The following is a 16,022-nucleotide window of genomic DNA, read 5'->3' on the forward strand; positions in this document are numbered from 1 at the left end:
AAGGGGATTCTCTGTCTGTTTATGTTGAGGTCTTTGTATTAAAAAAAGTTACTAATCATCTTTCAGCGGTCGGATTTAGTATTGAAGTTTTTCCACACCTAGTTCATTTAGATTATGCTGATGATTATGATGTAAAAAATCCGCATGTTGACGTGCTTTTAGGGGTGGAAGTGCTTAGTGCAATATTGACACCAGGTGTGAGGAGGGAGATGGGTAAAGAACCAATAGCTCAAGAAACTTTATAGGGTTGGATCGTTTCCGGACGAATAGAAGGATCTTTGCACGTCGACAAAGGACATTTAACATCGCATGCCTTTCAAATAAAGTCCTGTGTTAGATTAGATGAGTGTTTACAGTCATTCTGGAAACTCTCGAAGAAGTACCAATCAAGGCTTTCATATCGATGGAAGATCAAAAATGAGAAGAATTTGTTAAAATTAATACTACACGCAATTCAAAGGGTCGCTACATCGTCAAAATCCCCTTTAAAGATAATATTGTTGAACTTGGTCAATCACGTAACAACGCTTTATCCGCCTATATGAAATTAGAAATCAGATTAATAAATAATCAAGAATTATCACTAAAATATAATCAGTTTTTGCACGAATATTTAACCCTCGGTCACGTCTTTAGTGAACAAAGAGGAGGAATCTCAATTACTTTATTATTTACCTCATCACCCTGTTGCTCGGAAATCAAGTTCTACCATTAAGGTACCCGCAAAAAAATTCAGTCTTAGAAAGATCTTGATGGTGATTTGAACGATATTTGTAAGATCTTTGAAAGATCTTACATTCGTATTTCATGAAGTCTTGGTTTTGCCCATTAACAAGACAAATTGTAAGCTCTTTCTAAGAACTTTCAAAGATCTTAGAAAGAGGTTACAAATACAAAATGGCGTTTTGGATTTTCAAAGATGACTTCAAAGATGATTTCAAAGATAATTTGCAAGATAGTTTCCAAGACGTTTTCAAAGATAGTTTCAAAGACTTTTTGGTAAAATTTGTAATTGCTAACCCGAGTAGACAGCGAATATAGAATATTCGATTAAATTGTCGATACTATAGATGCATTGTAAAAATGCAAAAAATGGATTATAATCAATTTATTTATTTATTTATTTTAATATATTACCTATTATAATTTTAGACTAACAGTTATCACTTAATTTTACAGCATGAAAAGTTTTTTCCGCAATGGGACTCCAACCTGGAACCGATGTCAGTCTCACGTGCAGCGGTCCTACGTTTGGACCACTTGGCTAAACTTCGATTTCTATCGATAACTATTTTCGCGTATGTATAGAAACAATGGAATCTTATTCACGTGTTGAATATTCTAGTCTTTGTTTCTGTGTCTAAATTTTATAGAAAATATAGAAAATTATTTCTGTGTAATAGAAAAAGAAGAAATCATGTTTAAAAATAAAACTCAACTGGATGCATGTGTGCGTGCCAGCTTGGTCGACGTAGTGAGAGGAAGGAATTCCCACGAGTTACCAGCACTGCTGAGGAGACGAAAATGCAAGTATACAATCGGACTTGGGACGTCAAGCGAAGTGAATGCATATCGTATTGGCTCACCGATAAGTCTAATGCACTGATTGCGAAGCAGTCAGGCAGAACATGGCTGCACGCTTGTATGGTGCTTTGCATGTGTGTATGAGCGCACAAACACGAACGTATGCCTGTCCCGTTCGTGTAAGGTGAGGCAATTCCCTACGTATCGCATACACTGAATGTTGTCGATATATACAGGGACTGTGCAGGCATGATAAGTTATGCCGCATGCCGAGTGCCGCCGCTATTTCTATGTCGATGCGCATGTCACCGGGGGCTTGGGCATTTCTGGGATAGCCCACCCCGGCTATCCCTTGTAAAATGATCCTGATAATATTCTCGTCCTTTCATTTCCCACCACACATGTGAGTGGTTTAGGTGAGGAGAGTGTGTTTATTGCCACAAGGCCCGGGCTACCTGTAAGGAACCTTTTTTTCTCTTCAAGATCTAGCACACTGAGCAAACTAGGCTTCTGCACCGTCCTCTATGCATGACCATTCAGCCCAGTGGAATGTGTGTAGATAAGAATTGTAGGGAAAAAGACCTCAAATGATAACGCTGGGTTGTTAGCCACCCACATGACTAACTGGCACTCAGAAAATACCGAATACAAGGATAGCCGAAGGTAGTTGAACTAACTGCTGCGATGAACCCATCATAGTGGGAAAATCCATTACAATATCAATAAATGATTAATCTTGTAAATTTCGTATTTTATTAAATTAATTGCATATTTATGTTAATTTGAATAGCGTTATAAATTATTCAATTGACATTTTAATTAAAAGAATTTGTAACATTACGGATTTCAGCGTGAATCCGTGAGGTAAATAGACCTTTATTTTGTATTTCTCGCCTTTCCGCGGTGAGGCTAAAATGTACTAAGTATAGCCGCGAGAGAGCCTGGTGGCGCCATTGCGAGGGACTGGTGGCGTCGCCACTGATCCTGAAGCGAAATTGAGTCAACGAAAGACTCGCTCTGTTACGCATCGTTGTCCAGGACAGTGAGGTCCTCCGAAGGAATACTCCGAGGCGGAGGAAAAGAAGTGATACTCCGAGGTGGAGGAAAAAGCGATACTCCGAGGCGTGATTGCTGTCAAAGACAGGCCAAGAGGAAGCGAAAACAACGTCCAGAGTAGCCTGGAAGCCTAGGAGGAAATCTGGGTCCAAGATTGTTAGCCCTCCAAGACAGGTAGCATATAGTAGCGTAAGACAGGTACCTGGTCACGATGTTTTCCGCGTGCGAATGCTCTGCCCGGTCATGTGTAACCGATCGGGGGAGCCGAGAAGTTAGAGTGCGCGAACGATCTAAAGTTTTCTTTGTCGCGAGTATTTAAAAGAGGCCCGAAAAGGGTTAGCCTACGCGGAAATAAAGTAAAAGTATAGCTTCCCGTACGCGTGGTAGGCCAGAAAGAAGTAAGCCTCAGTTAGTACTGCCAATATTTGCCAACTCAGACGATCCTGAGTCTAGAGAATCGAGTTGGGAAGAAATGATTGTATTGAACAGTAGGGCAGGTGGATAAAAGAGATTGTTAAGTAGTTGACCGAGTCGTCCGATCCAGGGGCGACCTGCAAGGGTCTGGCGCCCAAATCGCTCTAGGAGCGTATTGTTAAAGAAAACACCCCCTGGTCGGCAGAAAAATTATGTAATTTTCTGTAGCTGGAAAGAAGTAGCGTTTTGTAATTGTTTTAGTAACCGCTTCTGATATTTAGCCTATTGTTTCCCCAGATAGGCGAGCAACAGTTGAGAGGCGAATTTCAGCTCATTGTAGAATAGTTTATTTGAAAATATATATAAAGATTGTATGAACTAAATTCATGTGGTAACGGATTATTTTTCCCTTTTAAAAAGAGAGCGTTACAAATTATTTTTTGGAACAAAGAAAAAACTGGAAGTTTTTCTTTTGATTTCAAGGAATTAAAACAATTTAGTTATAATTACTACACTTTTTCAACATGTATTCAATACCCCCCAAAAAATCTGCTTTGCATATAAAAAAAAACGGCAAGTCTATTAATTTCCTAATAAAAAATCCTAGTAGCAATTTTTAAATCTTTCTAAATTATATTAAAAATTATACGAGTTGGACAATTATTCTATTTAAAAAAAGCAGGTGAGGTTAAAATTTTAGGCAAATTATCATAATTTAGCAAAACATAACGTTACATTTATTATAAGCAAGTGATATGATGTTTTATTAAAATAATTAACACAAGCTTAAAATATCTGAAATTATTATTAAAAAATAAAATTTCAATTTATATATGATAATAAAGGCTTTTAAAATATTTAAGACAATATTTTAGAATAAAAAAATTTTTGTGAATAATCATTCACAAAATAATATAATAGTAAAATCCGATAAATTTGTCGGTTACTTGCATTGAAATATAGTGTCTAAAATAAATAAATTTTTAAATTACCACGCACACACACAAACTCACAGCCAAGATTTATATAGCATTGTTACTCTGATATTAAGTATAATAGGTATATGCCCAGCACACAAGCCCTCTTTCGGTTCAAACTTTTTTATTCAGAAATAAAATTCCAAATATCTTACTATTCTACAATGTGAGTTTAAATATTGTTACATTACTCGTAACTTTATGCATGCAAATAAACACACAGATTTATAAAGCAACAAGTCAAACGTTTAATAACTAGTAAAACAACTTAAACGACGCTTTCACAAAAAGTATAATTCGCACGGATCAAGAGATACATCAACACCTCTGTACGATAAAACGGCTATCACGGCTGAGACTATTTTCACACTCATTCCTACATACTTTTTACCTCAAACATCCCCTGACAACCCTTGCTATATTTCTCTTTCCTGATATACATTCCAACTCGTCTCATACACACCAATCGAATGAGACTAATTACCCACTCATATATCCATACTCGTGCTTCCTACCCTAAATTCCGCAGCAGCTTCGTAACAATATTTGAAAACCTTTATTATCATAAATAATTTGAAGTTTGTGATAATCTTTTTGATAAAAAGTTTGCAATACTTGATTATAAGAAATGTAACACTATTTTTTGTTGAAATTAAGAATACTTGTCTAAATCTGATTTCATTGCTTTTTTAATTAGAATATTTTTTCAACTGATGTACGTTTTAGTATTTTTTGGAGGGATTGAATTGTTTTTAGTAGGATATTTTAGCAGGACATTGATGCATTTACTGTTACTTTTTACATGCAAAATATGTTTTTTGACGTATTATAAATAACGGCAGATAATATAAATAAATTTATGGTATTTCTGTAATAGCAAGTAATTAACCCTTAAAAGAAATATCCAATTGAAATAAAAAAAAAATTATTGTTAACGTCATAGTATTTAACTACAAATTTGTTTGAAAATTCACAAAAATGAAGTTTAAAATGTCCATAATTTTTAAAATAATGGTTTTTGAAGAAAAAAATATACATGAATTTTTTATTTAAGTTGTCTAATTTAATAGAAAAGCCTTTATCAGGAAGGAAAAATCATTTTTCCGATTTGTTTATACAATAGGGTATAATAAATAATCGGCCACTTTTTACGAATTTTGTTTATGCGTATACGGATTCTAAAATTCAAAATACATAAGAATAAACGTCTCTTACCGAAGGACCTCCTCATGCACAAGGGAAAGTATCCATATCCCAGACTATTGGTGAGGAATATATTGCTTCTGAATACCATCTTGTTTTTCCCCCTCCCTATTGCATTTTTACCAATGCTACCCTATCGATAGAAAATGGAACTGCTTTCGATGATTTGTTTTAATGTTATCACGTATAGTTTTATAAAAATTATTAATTTTCAGTTTGGCCGTATTTGAAGGGAATTGAAGTTGTTTTTTTGAGTTTATAAAATCTTAAAAAGAAACTACGTTGAATAATATAAGCAGCTTTTACGATTTTGTTTTTATTATTATAGTCCAAGAACTATATTTTACAGAGTGTTTCTTTTCACTTTAAAGCAAAAATGCGTTATATTATTCAAAACATGCTTCTTTGAGGATTTAAAAGCAGTTTTAAAAATTGAAATTATTTTTAAAATAAGGTTAATTTTTGAAAATATGCATTTCAGGTAAGCCACTCTGAAACGTCGATACTCACGTTGTTCTATTATAATAATGATTAAACGAATAAGTTTAATTTCAGTATAATTGTTGATATCTTTATAGTTATAGATAATAATTGGATATTAACGTTCTTGTTATTGATATATTCATTTATTGAAGACCGAGATTTAAGTAAGCAACCTTATATCGATTTAGAATTTTTCTAAATACTGATGGTTACCAGGCTGACATAAATTAAACACGAACTCTATATTAAAAATAAATATATTAACTAAAATTTTTAATTGAACTATTAACTTACCAGGATTATCTGCTCTGAATCGGAAAATAACATAACCATTATTTGGCACAGCAATAGTATCTTTTGCAGGTGGAAAATTGAATTGTCTATGTAGAAGCCCTCTTTTATCAAGATCTAAAGCATGCTTCAGATTAATTTTCTTCACATTTTTATCCGGGGAGCGACCAATCCCAATGACGTTAAATGCATAACCATGTAAGTGGAAAGGGTGTGAAAGATTCGGTTGTTGAACTAAATTGGATTTAAATAATAAATATTTGTAAGTAAAATAATAAATGAGTGCTAAAACAAACTTCTTATAAACTGTACCGTACATCGAAAATAATTATACTAAGTGTTTCGTTTTTGCACGGCCCTGGCTTAGGTATGTATTCTTTAGTATAAACTAAACGAAAAGGTTCATACACAAATATTTAAAAAGAACATCCTAAGATAATGCAATATAAAGATGATTATAAAGATTATTTAAAGTGACCTGCCCCCATTCCCCGTTTCATCGATGCAGTATTCAGCACAGTTAGTCCGTGCATCATTAGGTTTTCATATAGCATGAAAGTGACGCTTCGTAACTATATCGGTTTATATTAACTGCTTCCATAACTATTCTTGTGTTCTAACAGATGAAAGGCTAAGAAAGTAGACCCAAACGGATCATACAAACCACGCTAACTATAAAACTTCACCCTCATGCCATACAAAAGCCAAAGAAGAATAAATTCACCTTACTGAATGTAGTATAAACAAAAAAAAACACTTGAAACAATTATGGTAAACGTTATATTTTTAATAAAAATAATTTTGACCAAATATCTGAACAAAAAACTTTTCTAGAAAATATTTGCATATTACGTTTTTGTTAAGGGGGGAGCCTCTTGTAACACCATGAGAAATGAGCAAATTTTGGGAATTTTTTTCCGGGGTAAGGGAATATATAATCGAATCACTATTTCTGCTGTTCATTGTATGTATTCTCAAAGGTATTATCATATTTTTTTTTACTTTAGTTGAATTACAAACAAAGTTATTTCACTTTAATGTTGAAGCGTCCACATGAACATCATCAAACGGCGTGACGTGTAGCTTTCCTAAAGAGCAAAAAATTCATGTTTTTCTTTTTTTTTTACATTCCTAATAAAATTCCCCTCTGGGTGAACCTCGTTTCACTGAAAAAACATTATAATTTAAACATACGTATCAGATGTGAAAAAAAAATCTAATTTTGACAATTTTTTTGTTCACTTTTAAATTAGATTACTAAATATTAATTCGTAAAATATTTTTAATTCAAGGTTAATCTATAGCTGCATTTTATAACCTTTAACACAAAGACAAAATTTTTTAAATCGGTTAAGAACTTTTCGAGTTATGCGTCACGCCAATTCGGAAAAAATGGTTTTAGAAAAACGAGTTTGTAATTTCCAGTAAGAAAGAGACTCTCAGCTGAGGAATGATAATAGGATCGATAACTGTTGACTATAACAAATATTTTTACCAAACTTATATGAAATATAGTCTCAGGTAATGTATGAAAACAAGGTTTAACCGTACACAGAAATAATGAAAGCTATTGTTTCTAGCGGAACAGTACGCTCCGCAAACAATATTATTGCATGACGCACAACTACAAACATCTCTATAACTATGTGCTCAGTAAGAATTTTAATGTAATATTTTAAAGGTAATATTTTTAGGATGTGTACTATTCATATATGAAAAAAAATCGATTTTAAAAACTTATTACACGAGGCTTCCCCCTTAAATTTATACTACAGAATACATACCTAAGCCAAGGCAGTGCTAAAATGAAACATTCTGTATATAATTAAGCATATATACCTTCGTCGACAAGAACTACTTCGACAATTGCATTGTGAGGAATGTCCACCTGATGTGTACACATGCAATTTGCTCCACAATCTGCTGGTCTATTATCACCATTACAAAACTGCTCAGGGGGAATGTCATCAATTTGCGAAAGCGGTGGGGCAGGTGGAAAGGTGAATGAAATCTCATCAACGAGAGAGATTACGTGATCACCAGTTGGAGCCACTGTAAAATTTATATAAATTAGTAAGAATATTCATGAATGCATACTGTACTTATACTTATAGTAACCATCAAAACATGGTTTTGCAAACAGTCATTCAGATAAAAGCTCTACTATTTTTAAATTACTGTAATGAAAGGGTGTTTTATTTTAACTTTGCCAGGCGAATATTTCAAGCGCTGTCAAGTTTAAAGAAAAATGTTTCAGATAAAAGTTCTGGGATTTGGCGAGGGATAAAAGATAGTACTCTTGTATTTTCTATAAAGGTGAAATTAAAGGTCATACGAAGGTCAACTTTATGTTTGTTAATGAAATGTAGTTTTTATAATTGTGTATTCTGATAGAACAAAGTTTCTCGTTAAACTTGTCTGATACGATTTACATGATAATCCATAAATTTAAAGAAATTTAGCCAATAAAAAAAAGATTGTTTTCGTGAAGAGAGTCACACGTCAGTTTGTACATATTTCCTCGACTCTCATTACGTATCACACTAACATTACAGAAGATTCGCAAAAAAAAGACATCAGCTGATTGTCAAAAGCGTCTCTTTAATCGGCTAGGTATATGCGCAATTAACGCTGAAGTTAAAGCATCGTTCCTCTTAATATTTTTATGGAATCAGTGCCATTATAGACAATCAGTCATTGTTACCAAATCAGTTACTAATTGCATTTTTTTATGCGGGCGTCATTGTTCATTTTTATTCATATTTCCATTATGAAGCAACACGATAGTGTTACGGGGAAAGTAATTTAATCCTTCGTATACCAGGTGACTAATAATCCTGGTATGTACTAGGTGGGGTGTGACATACCACTAAAATGAAAGATGTTAAGAAACTAGTATATATTAATTATTTGTTAATTTTATTTATCAAATGTGAGGTATACAATCTAAAATATATTTAAATGAAACCCTGATAAAATATAAAATATTTATTATTTTTTAATAGAAAAATAAAAATAAAATACAGCTTCTGTAATTTTTGAAACTTAATCGTTTTCGTAAGTAATTATTTTAAATGGCACCTGAAATATTCTCAGTCTTTATAATTTAGAAAACTACAATATACTAACTTAGAATTAAGTAAGAAGCAAAAATTGAAAAAATTAAATTTAATTAAGATAATCACTGTTGAAGGTACTGCAGTCTTGACAACAAAATTCAGAATGCTCCATACATATCGGTGTGAAACATTATTTGTACGTGTATTCAGAGTTTTTCTACCCTTCTATTTAGGACAGCTGTGCATCTTTGCAAAGTATTAGGTCTTTTCGCAGCAGGTCTAGTCATATTTTCAGGCGAATTTTCAACATATTTAATTATTCTGCTGTGCAGATCTCTTGGAGACTTTTAGCTCTGTCTTCTTGTATTCAAGTGTTCTTTTACTAAAGAAATACCTATGTGACGGAATATTTCCCCGTCACAGATTTTTGTTGCTTGCGGTAAAGCTAGGTGGGCGCGGTCAGTAATTAGGGTTACCGTCGCGCGGGGCCCATTGGCCTAATTCCGTTAGTGAGTCGCCCGCGGCAGCACGTGCCGGGATTTAGGATCGATTACGCAATAATCCGCGAGGAGCGCTGATCGATCCCGGCACGTGCCAGTTGTTGCCGCGAGGACCTACTCTCTTCCTTGGATACATTGACGAGGACTGACCTCCTTCGCTTCGCGACTTTTCGTGTAGGTACCAGCTACCTGTCGCCGGTTTATGGGTTTTATTCCCTTCCCCCCCAGTTAGTGGTTTTCCCTCGGGCTTTTTCGCGAGTGCATGTGCCTGCGTCGGAAGAAGGCGAGGAACTTAGGAATACTGGTGGAGGACGGAGAGGCTGTCTGAATTCGTAGATAGTAAAGCAGGTAACGTGGAAACCCCACACCGGGGAAGTACACGCTTTTCTCTTCGTTGCCGTGGGGTTCTCGGGGCAGCAGCGGGGATAAGTGGCAGGAAGAAACCGTCCTCCGGTCGTGAGAGACCCGGCGATCGGTTTCGTCGTTAATTAGTCTTTTTTATTGTTATTGGGATGCCGGTTCTTAGGCGGGCGGCTATGTTGAAGGCGGCAGCCACCTAAGGAATCGACTCCCAATATTTCGGGATTATTGTCGTGTTTTTCAGTCGATATTTTTCGGGTTTTCAGGTTATCCAGGACCAGTGCCATTTTTCGAGTTTTTCTTGTGTTTTGTCCTATTATTTCCATGTCACAGGTTCACCTAACAAAGAGCCAAAAGCAGAGTGGATTCCGCTGGTTTTTGTTAGATGTTCCTAAAAACATTTTTATTTAGGTAATCGTAATTTAGGTTCCTAAAAGCATCGGATTAAGCCCTGGTAAATAAAAGTTATTAAAGTTATGTACGGATTCGGTAAAGCCAATTCTAGCACGACCTGAGGCGGTCTCAGCCGGTTAAGCCGCGGAATGAAATGGGATTCCTGGCGCCCAAGTAAGAGGTTTTCACCTATGTAGTTATTAATTTGAATAAATTATTGTTAAAGATTAAATTGGCATTCATTTCTTGTTTACATTCCGTGTGCCTTGTGCACCTCACGTTCGAACTCGTGTTCCCCTCGCGAGTAAAAGGCGAAGAAGTCTGCCCTCGGAAGGTTGTCGTCACACCTAATTCATGAAGAAACTTGCGTCCCAGATTTGTATTGTTTCTTTCGATTCCATTATTGAATTTATGTATAATCATACCATTAATTCCTGCGTGATTTAGTAACGCGCAAAATATTGTGAGTGGCTAACGTTTAGAATTTCGTGAAACATCGTAAGTTCTTGATAACTTGTCAACTACATCAACACTACTTTTGGTCTAATTATAAAAAGTTATTACACTTGGTTTCTGTCGACTTTCAATCGAAGGATCTATTTCTTTTTCGTGATGCAAAGAGGATATTAGATCAACCATTTTACGTGGTTCCGGTACGTAGGATAATATATTAAAATCCTTTTGACATCCAAATAGTGATGTATTTGACTCACGATTTTTTTTAAACCTGGTAGAATACAAGTTTTATTAGCATGTAATGTTCCGATTACCATGAGTTTACGGTTTTTCAATAAATTTTCTGTACTTTCGTAACTAGTAAAGAAGTTGTCCATTGTAATATTCCGAGAAGATTGTGATACGCATTGTACCAATCGATTAACTGTATCAAACGGTTCATTACTCACAGCAATAGGACTGTATTCTGGCTGTTTTCCGGAATTTATCTCCATATTTAGAGTTTAGTAGCTAGGTCTTACTATTCACCAAAGCATAAATTTTTATACCATTCCTTACTGGTTTGAATGGTAATATACAGGCAGAAGCCCCATTGTCCCCTAAAAGCAACCAGTTATTCATTTAGAGTAAGATATTCATGTGGCGTATAAGAACATTTACAATTTTTTAAAGAACATTCAAAAATATGTAGAAGTGAAGCAAATCGATCAGTCTTTATTCTCTCGCTTCATGTGACTGTATTATCAAATCTTAAGTTTTTAAATAATAAGCAGATCTGTTTCTTCTCATTGTGTTTCGAAAAATGTCCATCGCTGTGCCATCGGTGGCCCATAAATCAATTGTAATTTGACGATCAGAATGCGCTAATCCTGATATGAAGAGTAAACTATCAAGAGCTTTCAATTCATCCTTAATCGTTTCAGGTTTAGAAAATAGCTGTTAGCTTGCAAGAATATTTTTTCATTCGTGCATTCCATAATCTCATCAATCATATTATCAGAAATAAATAGTTGAAAACATTGAAAAGGTGGCATCTTATCTCCTGCAACCGTTTTCACACCAGGCAAATGAATAGATATATTCTCAGATTAGCAGCGAACATTATCCTGTTATGGATCTTTTTGCCATTTCGTTACCCTATCTTTACCCCTATAGAACTTAGCTGGAAATTGATGTAGCTCCGATAAAGCGGTATAACCTCATCAGTGTCTGACTTACATCTAGTTAACTCAGCAACAGCTTAGCTATTAGTATCACTTTGGATACTAAAATGATCTGTATCATTCTCAGATTTCTGCCCTGCATCCATATCCTCTGAGTCAAAGTCGTCTTGGTCCTCTAAAAGGGATCTTACTCTATCTGATTCCTTCAACCGAAACATATTTTATATAAATAAATATCTGCAAATAGAATAAAAATTGTAACGAAGTTCCCCGTTACGTATACGAGATACCGAATAAAAAGTATAAAAGCTACCGAACAGTCGATATTATTAATCTCTACGTTACCGACTCGTGAGTTAGGCTCACAAATGGATTATAGCTAACGTCAAGGATAAGCCCCATTGACTGACAGAGGCCCTGATGAAAAGACCGGTGCTCCAGGAAGCGATGTCCAGGTTGTTCTGAGAAGTAAGGCAGGGTCATGCCAAACAACCCAGGCAACCTGAGATAAGGAGAAGCGGCCTCGGGGAGTCCTAAAAAGAATGACCGTGTCTATAAGTCCCCACGAGGAGGGGAAATAGAACATCGAGTCTGGCTTGAATGCTGGTTACGAGCTTTAAGCAGGCTGCGCGAATGTCGTGCACAGACTGCCATAACATGCAGTCGGAACGCGACCATGGGACTGTGCTAATGTGTCCGTGCGTGCTGGTGAGCACGTGACGCAGAACTCAGACAGCCATGGGTTCGTTCGCGTACGTGAGGAGTGTGCTATAGGCCAGCCTGCACGTACGTCACGACTGGCAACCGGCCAATGCATAGTGGGTTGTGCAGGGGCGTAGTTAGCCCATTGGAATGTGTCCCGGTGCCCTTCGTAATCCCATAGGCTTGCACTATGGCTGGACGGGCCGTGAACATTGCGTCCGTGGTGGTCCGCTCCTGGCAAACTATGCTTGGCAATGATACCGCATGTTCCCGCACTCCTCACCACCACCTGTGTGTGGGTGGTGAGGGATAAATGTATGCCCCTCAGCAGATTTGTCTGCGAGGCTTGGACTGCTGCAAGGAACCCTCCCCTCTCTCCACGACCTAGCATACTGAGCGGCCCTGGCTACCACTACCATCCAAATGCATGGCCGCAGAGCCGTATAAGATGCATAGAGAAAGGGAGTCGAAAGACTCCAATGATAACGTAAGGTTGTTGGCCACCCATCTGACCAACTGACGCCCTGATTCCGATAAATAAGGACGGGCGAAGGTAATGAGAAAACCCGTAGTGTGAGTGGCCCCTCACATTGACGGGAATAATGTTACAAATGGCGCTCATCTTGGTTTCTGATTATAGATTAATTATTCGGCGAACGAATAATCCACAAGTCCGAGAAGTTACCGGAAGTGTTGGAGTTTTCAGGGAATAGGTGGCCCACTATTTTCTGGAGACTCGGAAACGCTGGAAAAAGCATGAAAAGATCATCTGGTTGTAAAAGGGATCAAATTCTGTTGAGGATTGATAGCCTAATCGAATTGACGTGTTCACGTAGAATTCGAGCAACCCATGCGAAGTTAACGAAAAATAGGATGAGAACCACGGGCGCAAATATAATTTAATATTATATTCGCCCTTGTTAAAATCTAACGCTGCCGAAAAGGCTTCTTGACTAGGCAATTGACAGCTGAGCGCTTGTTTGTAAACAAGTAGACGGGCTGAGCTGAGTCACGCTGCCTGGCGGAGCCGACCGGCTAACTATCAGAGCGTTCAATTATCCAGCTATCGTTATATTGCCTAACATAATTACGAGTTTGAACGGAAATTTGGAAATTTGGCAATGTAGGATAACGCTTCGGTATCGCTCTGCGGTGATCGACAGTACCACGGATCAAGAATTTGATCCTAGTGCTTACATCTAACGGTCCGCAAATGAAACAAAGATCTCGAACGTCTAAATCGAAAGAGGATTGCTATGGAGCAGAACGATAAATGAGAGTACGAGAATCACTTAGATCGTCTGCACATGTCCAAGACTCGGGTGGGGTTAACCTATCCGACGGACGGCTAACGGGGCAAAACAAAACTTTGCCGGGTCACTCCAGCGACAACCCTTTGACCAGACACAACGAACAATGGATATTATTGATACATAGATGGCTGAGTCCACAGGACGCAAAAGGAGTACCGGGTCGGGCGACTCTGATGAGTTCGCAGAACCGATGGCTATCGATGCTTCCCAGGGAAGCCTGGAGAAGAAGATCCCGAATCTAGACGAGAGAATGGAAGAACTGGAAGGGTCTTTCCAGGATTTCATATCTTAAGTCCAGCAGGCTTTTGACAAGCTGCTGAAAAATAAGACAGATACCGAGGAAGCAGCAGCGGCAGCTGCTCCGGCTACCGAAAAGCGCGCTAGAGGCCGACCGCGAAAGACCGCGGCCGCTCTACCGGCATCGGCCAATCAGAGTCAACATTTGTTGACAGTGACAAGGCCGAGTGATGATCCCGAATCTCAACCGACATCGGACGATGCTTCGACTGAAATATTCCAGACAGGACGAGGATCCTGAAGGGAATAACTGGAAAAGGTACCGGCCAAGGAGATGACTGTATGCCCCGTTGGCGTGTTCTCGAATCTCTCCAGAGGTCAAACTTAACCTTTGCGGGCGATGGAACGGAGGCGGTTGAGAGTTTTATTTCTCGAACCGATGCCGTCCTCAACCTTATCACGGTAAGAGATTCCGACGTTGTTGACGTCTTTCTTCACATCCTAATAGGTGTGGCGAGAATGTGGTTTGAGGATAACGAATTCTCAACCTGGTCTGATATTAAGTCCCCCTTAAGTTCTTATTTAAGATCACAAACATGGGAGGAAGAACTGGAGACTGAACTTCTAACAGGAACTCAGGTTGCTAACGAATCTGTGCGAGCCTATTTGCAGGCCATACAGTCGTATACTCGGAAAATAGGCAGAGAAAGATCGGATTAGAGCCGAATCGCTATCGCGCACAAGAATATGCTACCGGTGTATTGAAGAGGCATTACTACACACAAATGCATGACGTATCGAGAAATCGAGCGTTTGGCACTCAATTTCGAAGCCGCTTATAAGCCGTCATTAAAATACCGTCCACCTGTCGCGCCTGAGAAAACCTTAGTTCCTGAGTTGGCGTATACCGGCAGTCATGGAAGATCCCGAGAGTCTAGGCGACACGGTGTACATGCCCTAGAAGTGGATAAAATATCCAGCTCTGATAACGACGAATCAACATCGGAGGATTCGAAAGATAACGAAGAGCATTTGAAACCCTTCAAATCAACAAGGAACCGACAAGGAACCAGTTCCAAGTCGAGACCTTCGTTAGATAAAGCAGCTGGCAACAATAACAACCGGCAGGGCTCAAAACGTAAATAACCGGGCCCGAGCGCTACCTGCTTTAATTGCGGGAAAGCTGGACACGGTTGGAGTGCGTGTAAAGAGCAGAGAACAATGTTCTGTTACCGATGTGGCAGCAAAGGGGTTTCTACAGCGGAGTGCCCTAAATGCTGTTCAAAAAACGCCAAGAGGAGTTCGTAAAATTTCCCGAGAATGTTACGACACTCCAAGAGCGGAAAGATATGATAACGAAAATCTTGGGTGAAAACCAAGATAATATAATCCAGGATAATTATGTTGAAGAATATTCAGTACAGCAATGTGTGAATATTAACCATAATTATCGCTCCCGCGACTTCTCAGACCAATATGTTATGATGGAGATGGAGAATGTAAACAAACACTCAGAAGACACAAGCGCTCGAGTGGTTGCTACCGAAAATTCGAACAATGATCAATCGGTCGATAAGTTACCGGTCGGTGATATTACTGATATAGTAATTACGACGTTTGGCGATAGATCTAGGAAACGAGCATTCTACACCACGATCACCGTACAAGAGGAAAAGCTGCGTGCGCTGATGGACTCGGGAGCCTCACGCACGTTTGCAGGCAAAGTAGCCATTGAATTGTTTAATTCAATTGTTATACAAGCCAATAAAATAGAACCCTTAAGAGTTACCATTGGCAACAATTACACATGTAAAGTAATTGGGTCCGCCAAGATTCCGATATTTCTTGAGGGGAAGACAACTATAGTTGACACACTATGGATGTCTTCTTT

General features: G+C 37.8%; 1 protein-coding gene across 1 annotated transcript in view; it reads right to left on the reverse strand.

Moving 5' to 3' along the window:
• Positions 1–16,022, reverse strand: part of stw (straw) — a 234,711-nt gene that overhangs the window by 17,093 nt on the left and 201,596 nt on the right. The window contains exons 8-9 of the mRNA XM_066726085.1: positions 7,788–8,000; positions 5,952–6,182 (exon numbers count right to left, since the gene is read on the reverse strand). Of these exons, the coding sequence (XP_066582182.1) occupies positions 5,952–6,182; positions 7,788–8,000 (444 nt within the window). The remainder of the gene's footprint in view (positions 1–5,951; positions 6,183–7,787; positions 8,001–16,022) is intronic.

Source organism: Prorops nasuta, unplaced genomic scaffold (assembly GCF_024137725.1).
Source record: "Prorops nasuta isolate Cenicafe-Biocafe unplaced genomic scaffold, Cenicafe_Pnas_1.2 PNAS00001, whole genome shotgun sequence".
In the NCBI taxonomy this organism is placed as follows: domain Eukaryota; kingdom Metazoa; phylum Arthropoda; class Insecta; order Hymenoptera; family Bethylidae; genus Prorops; species Prorops nasuta.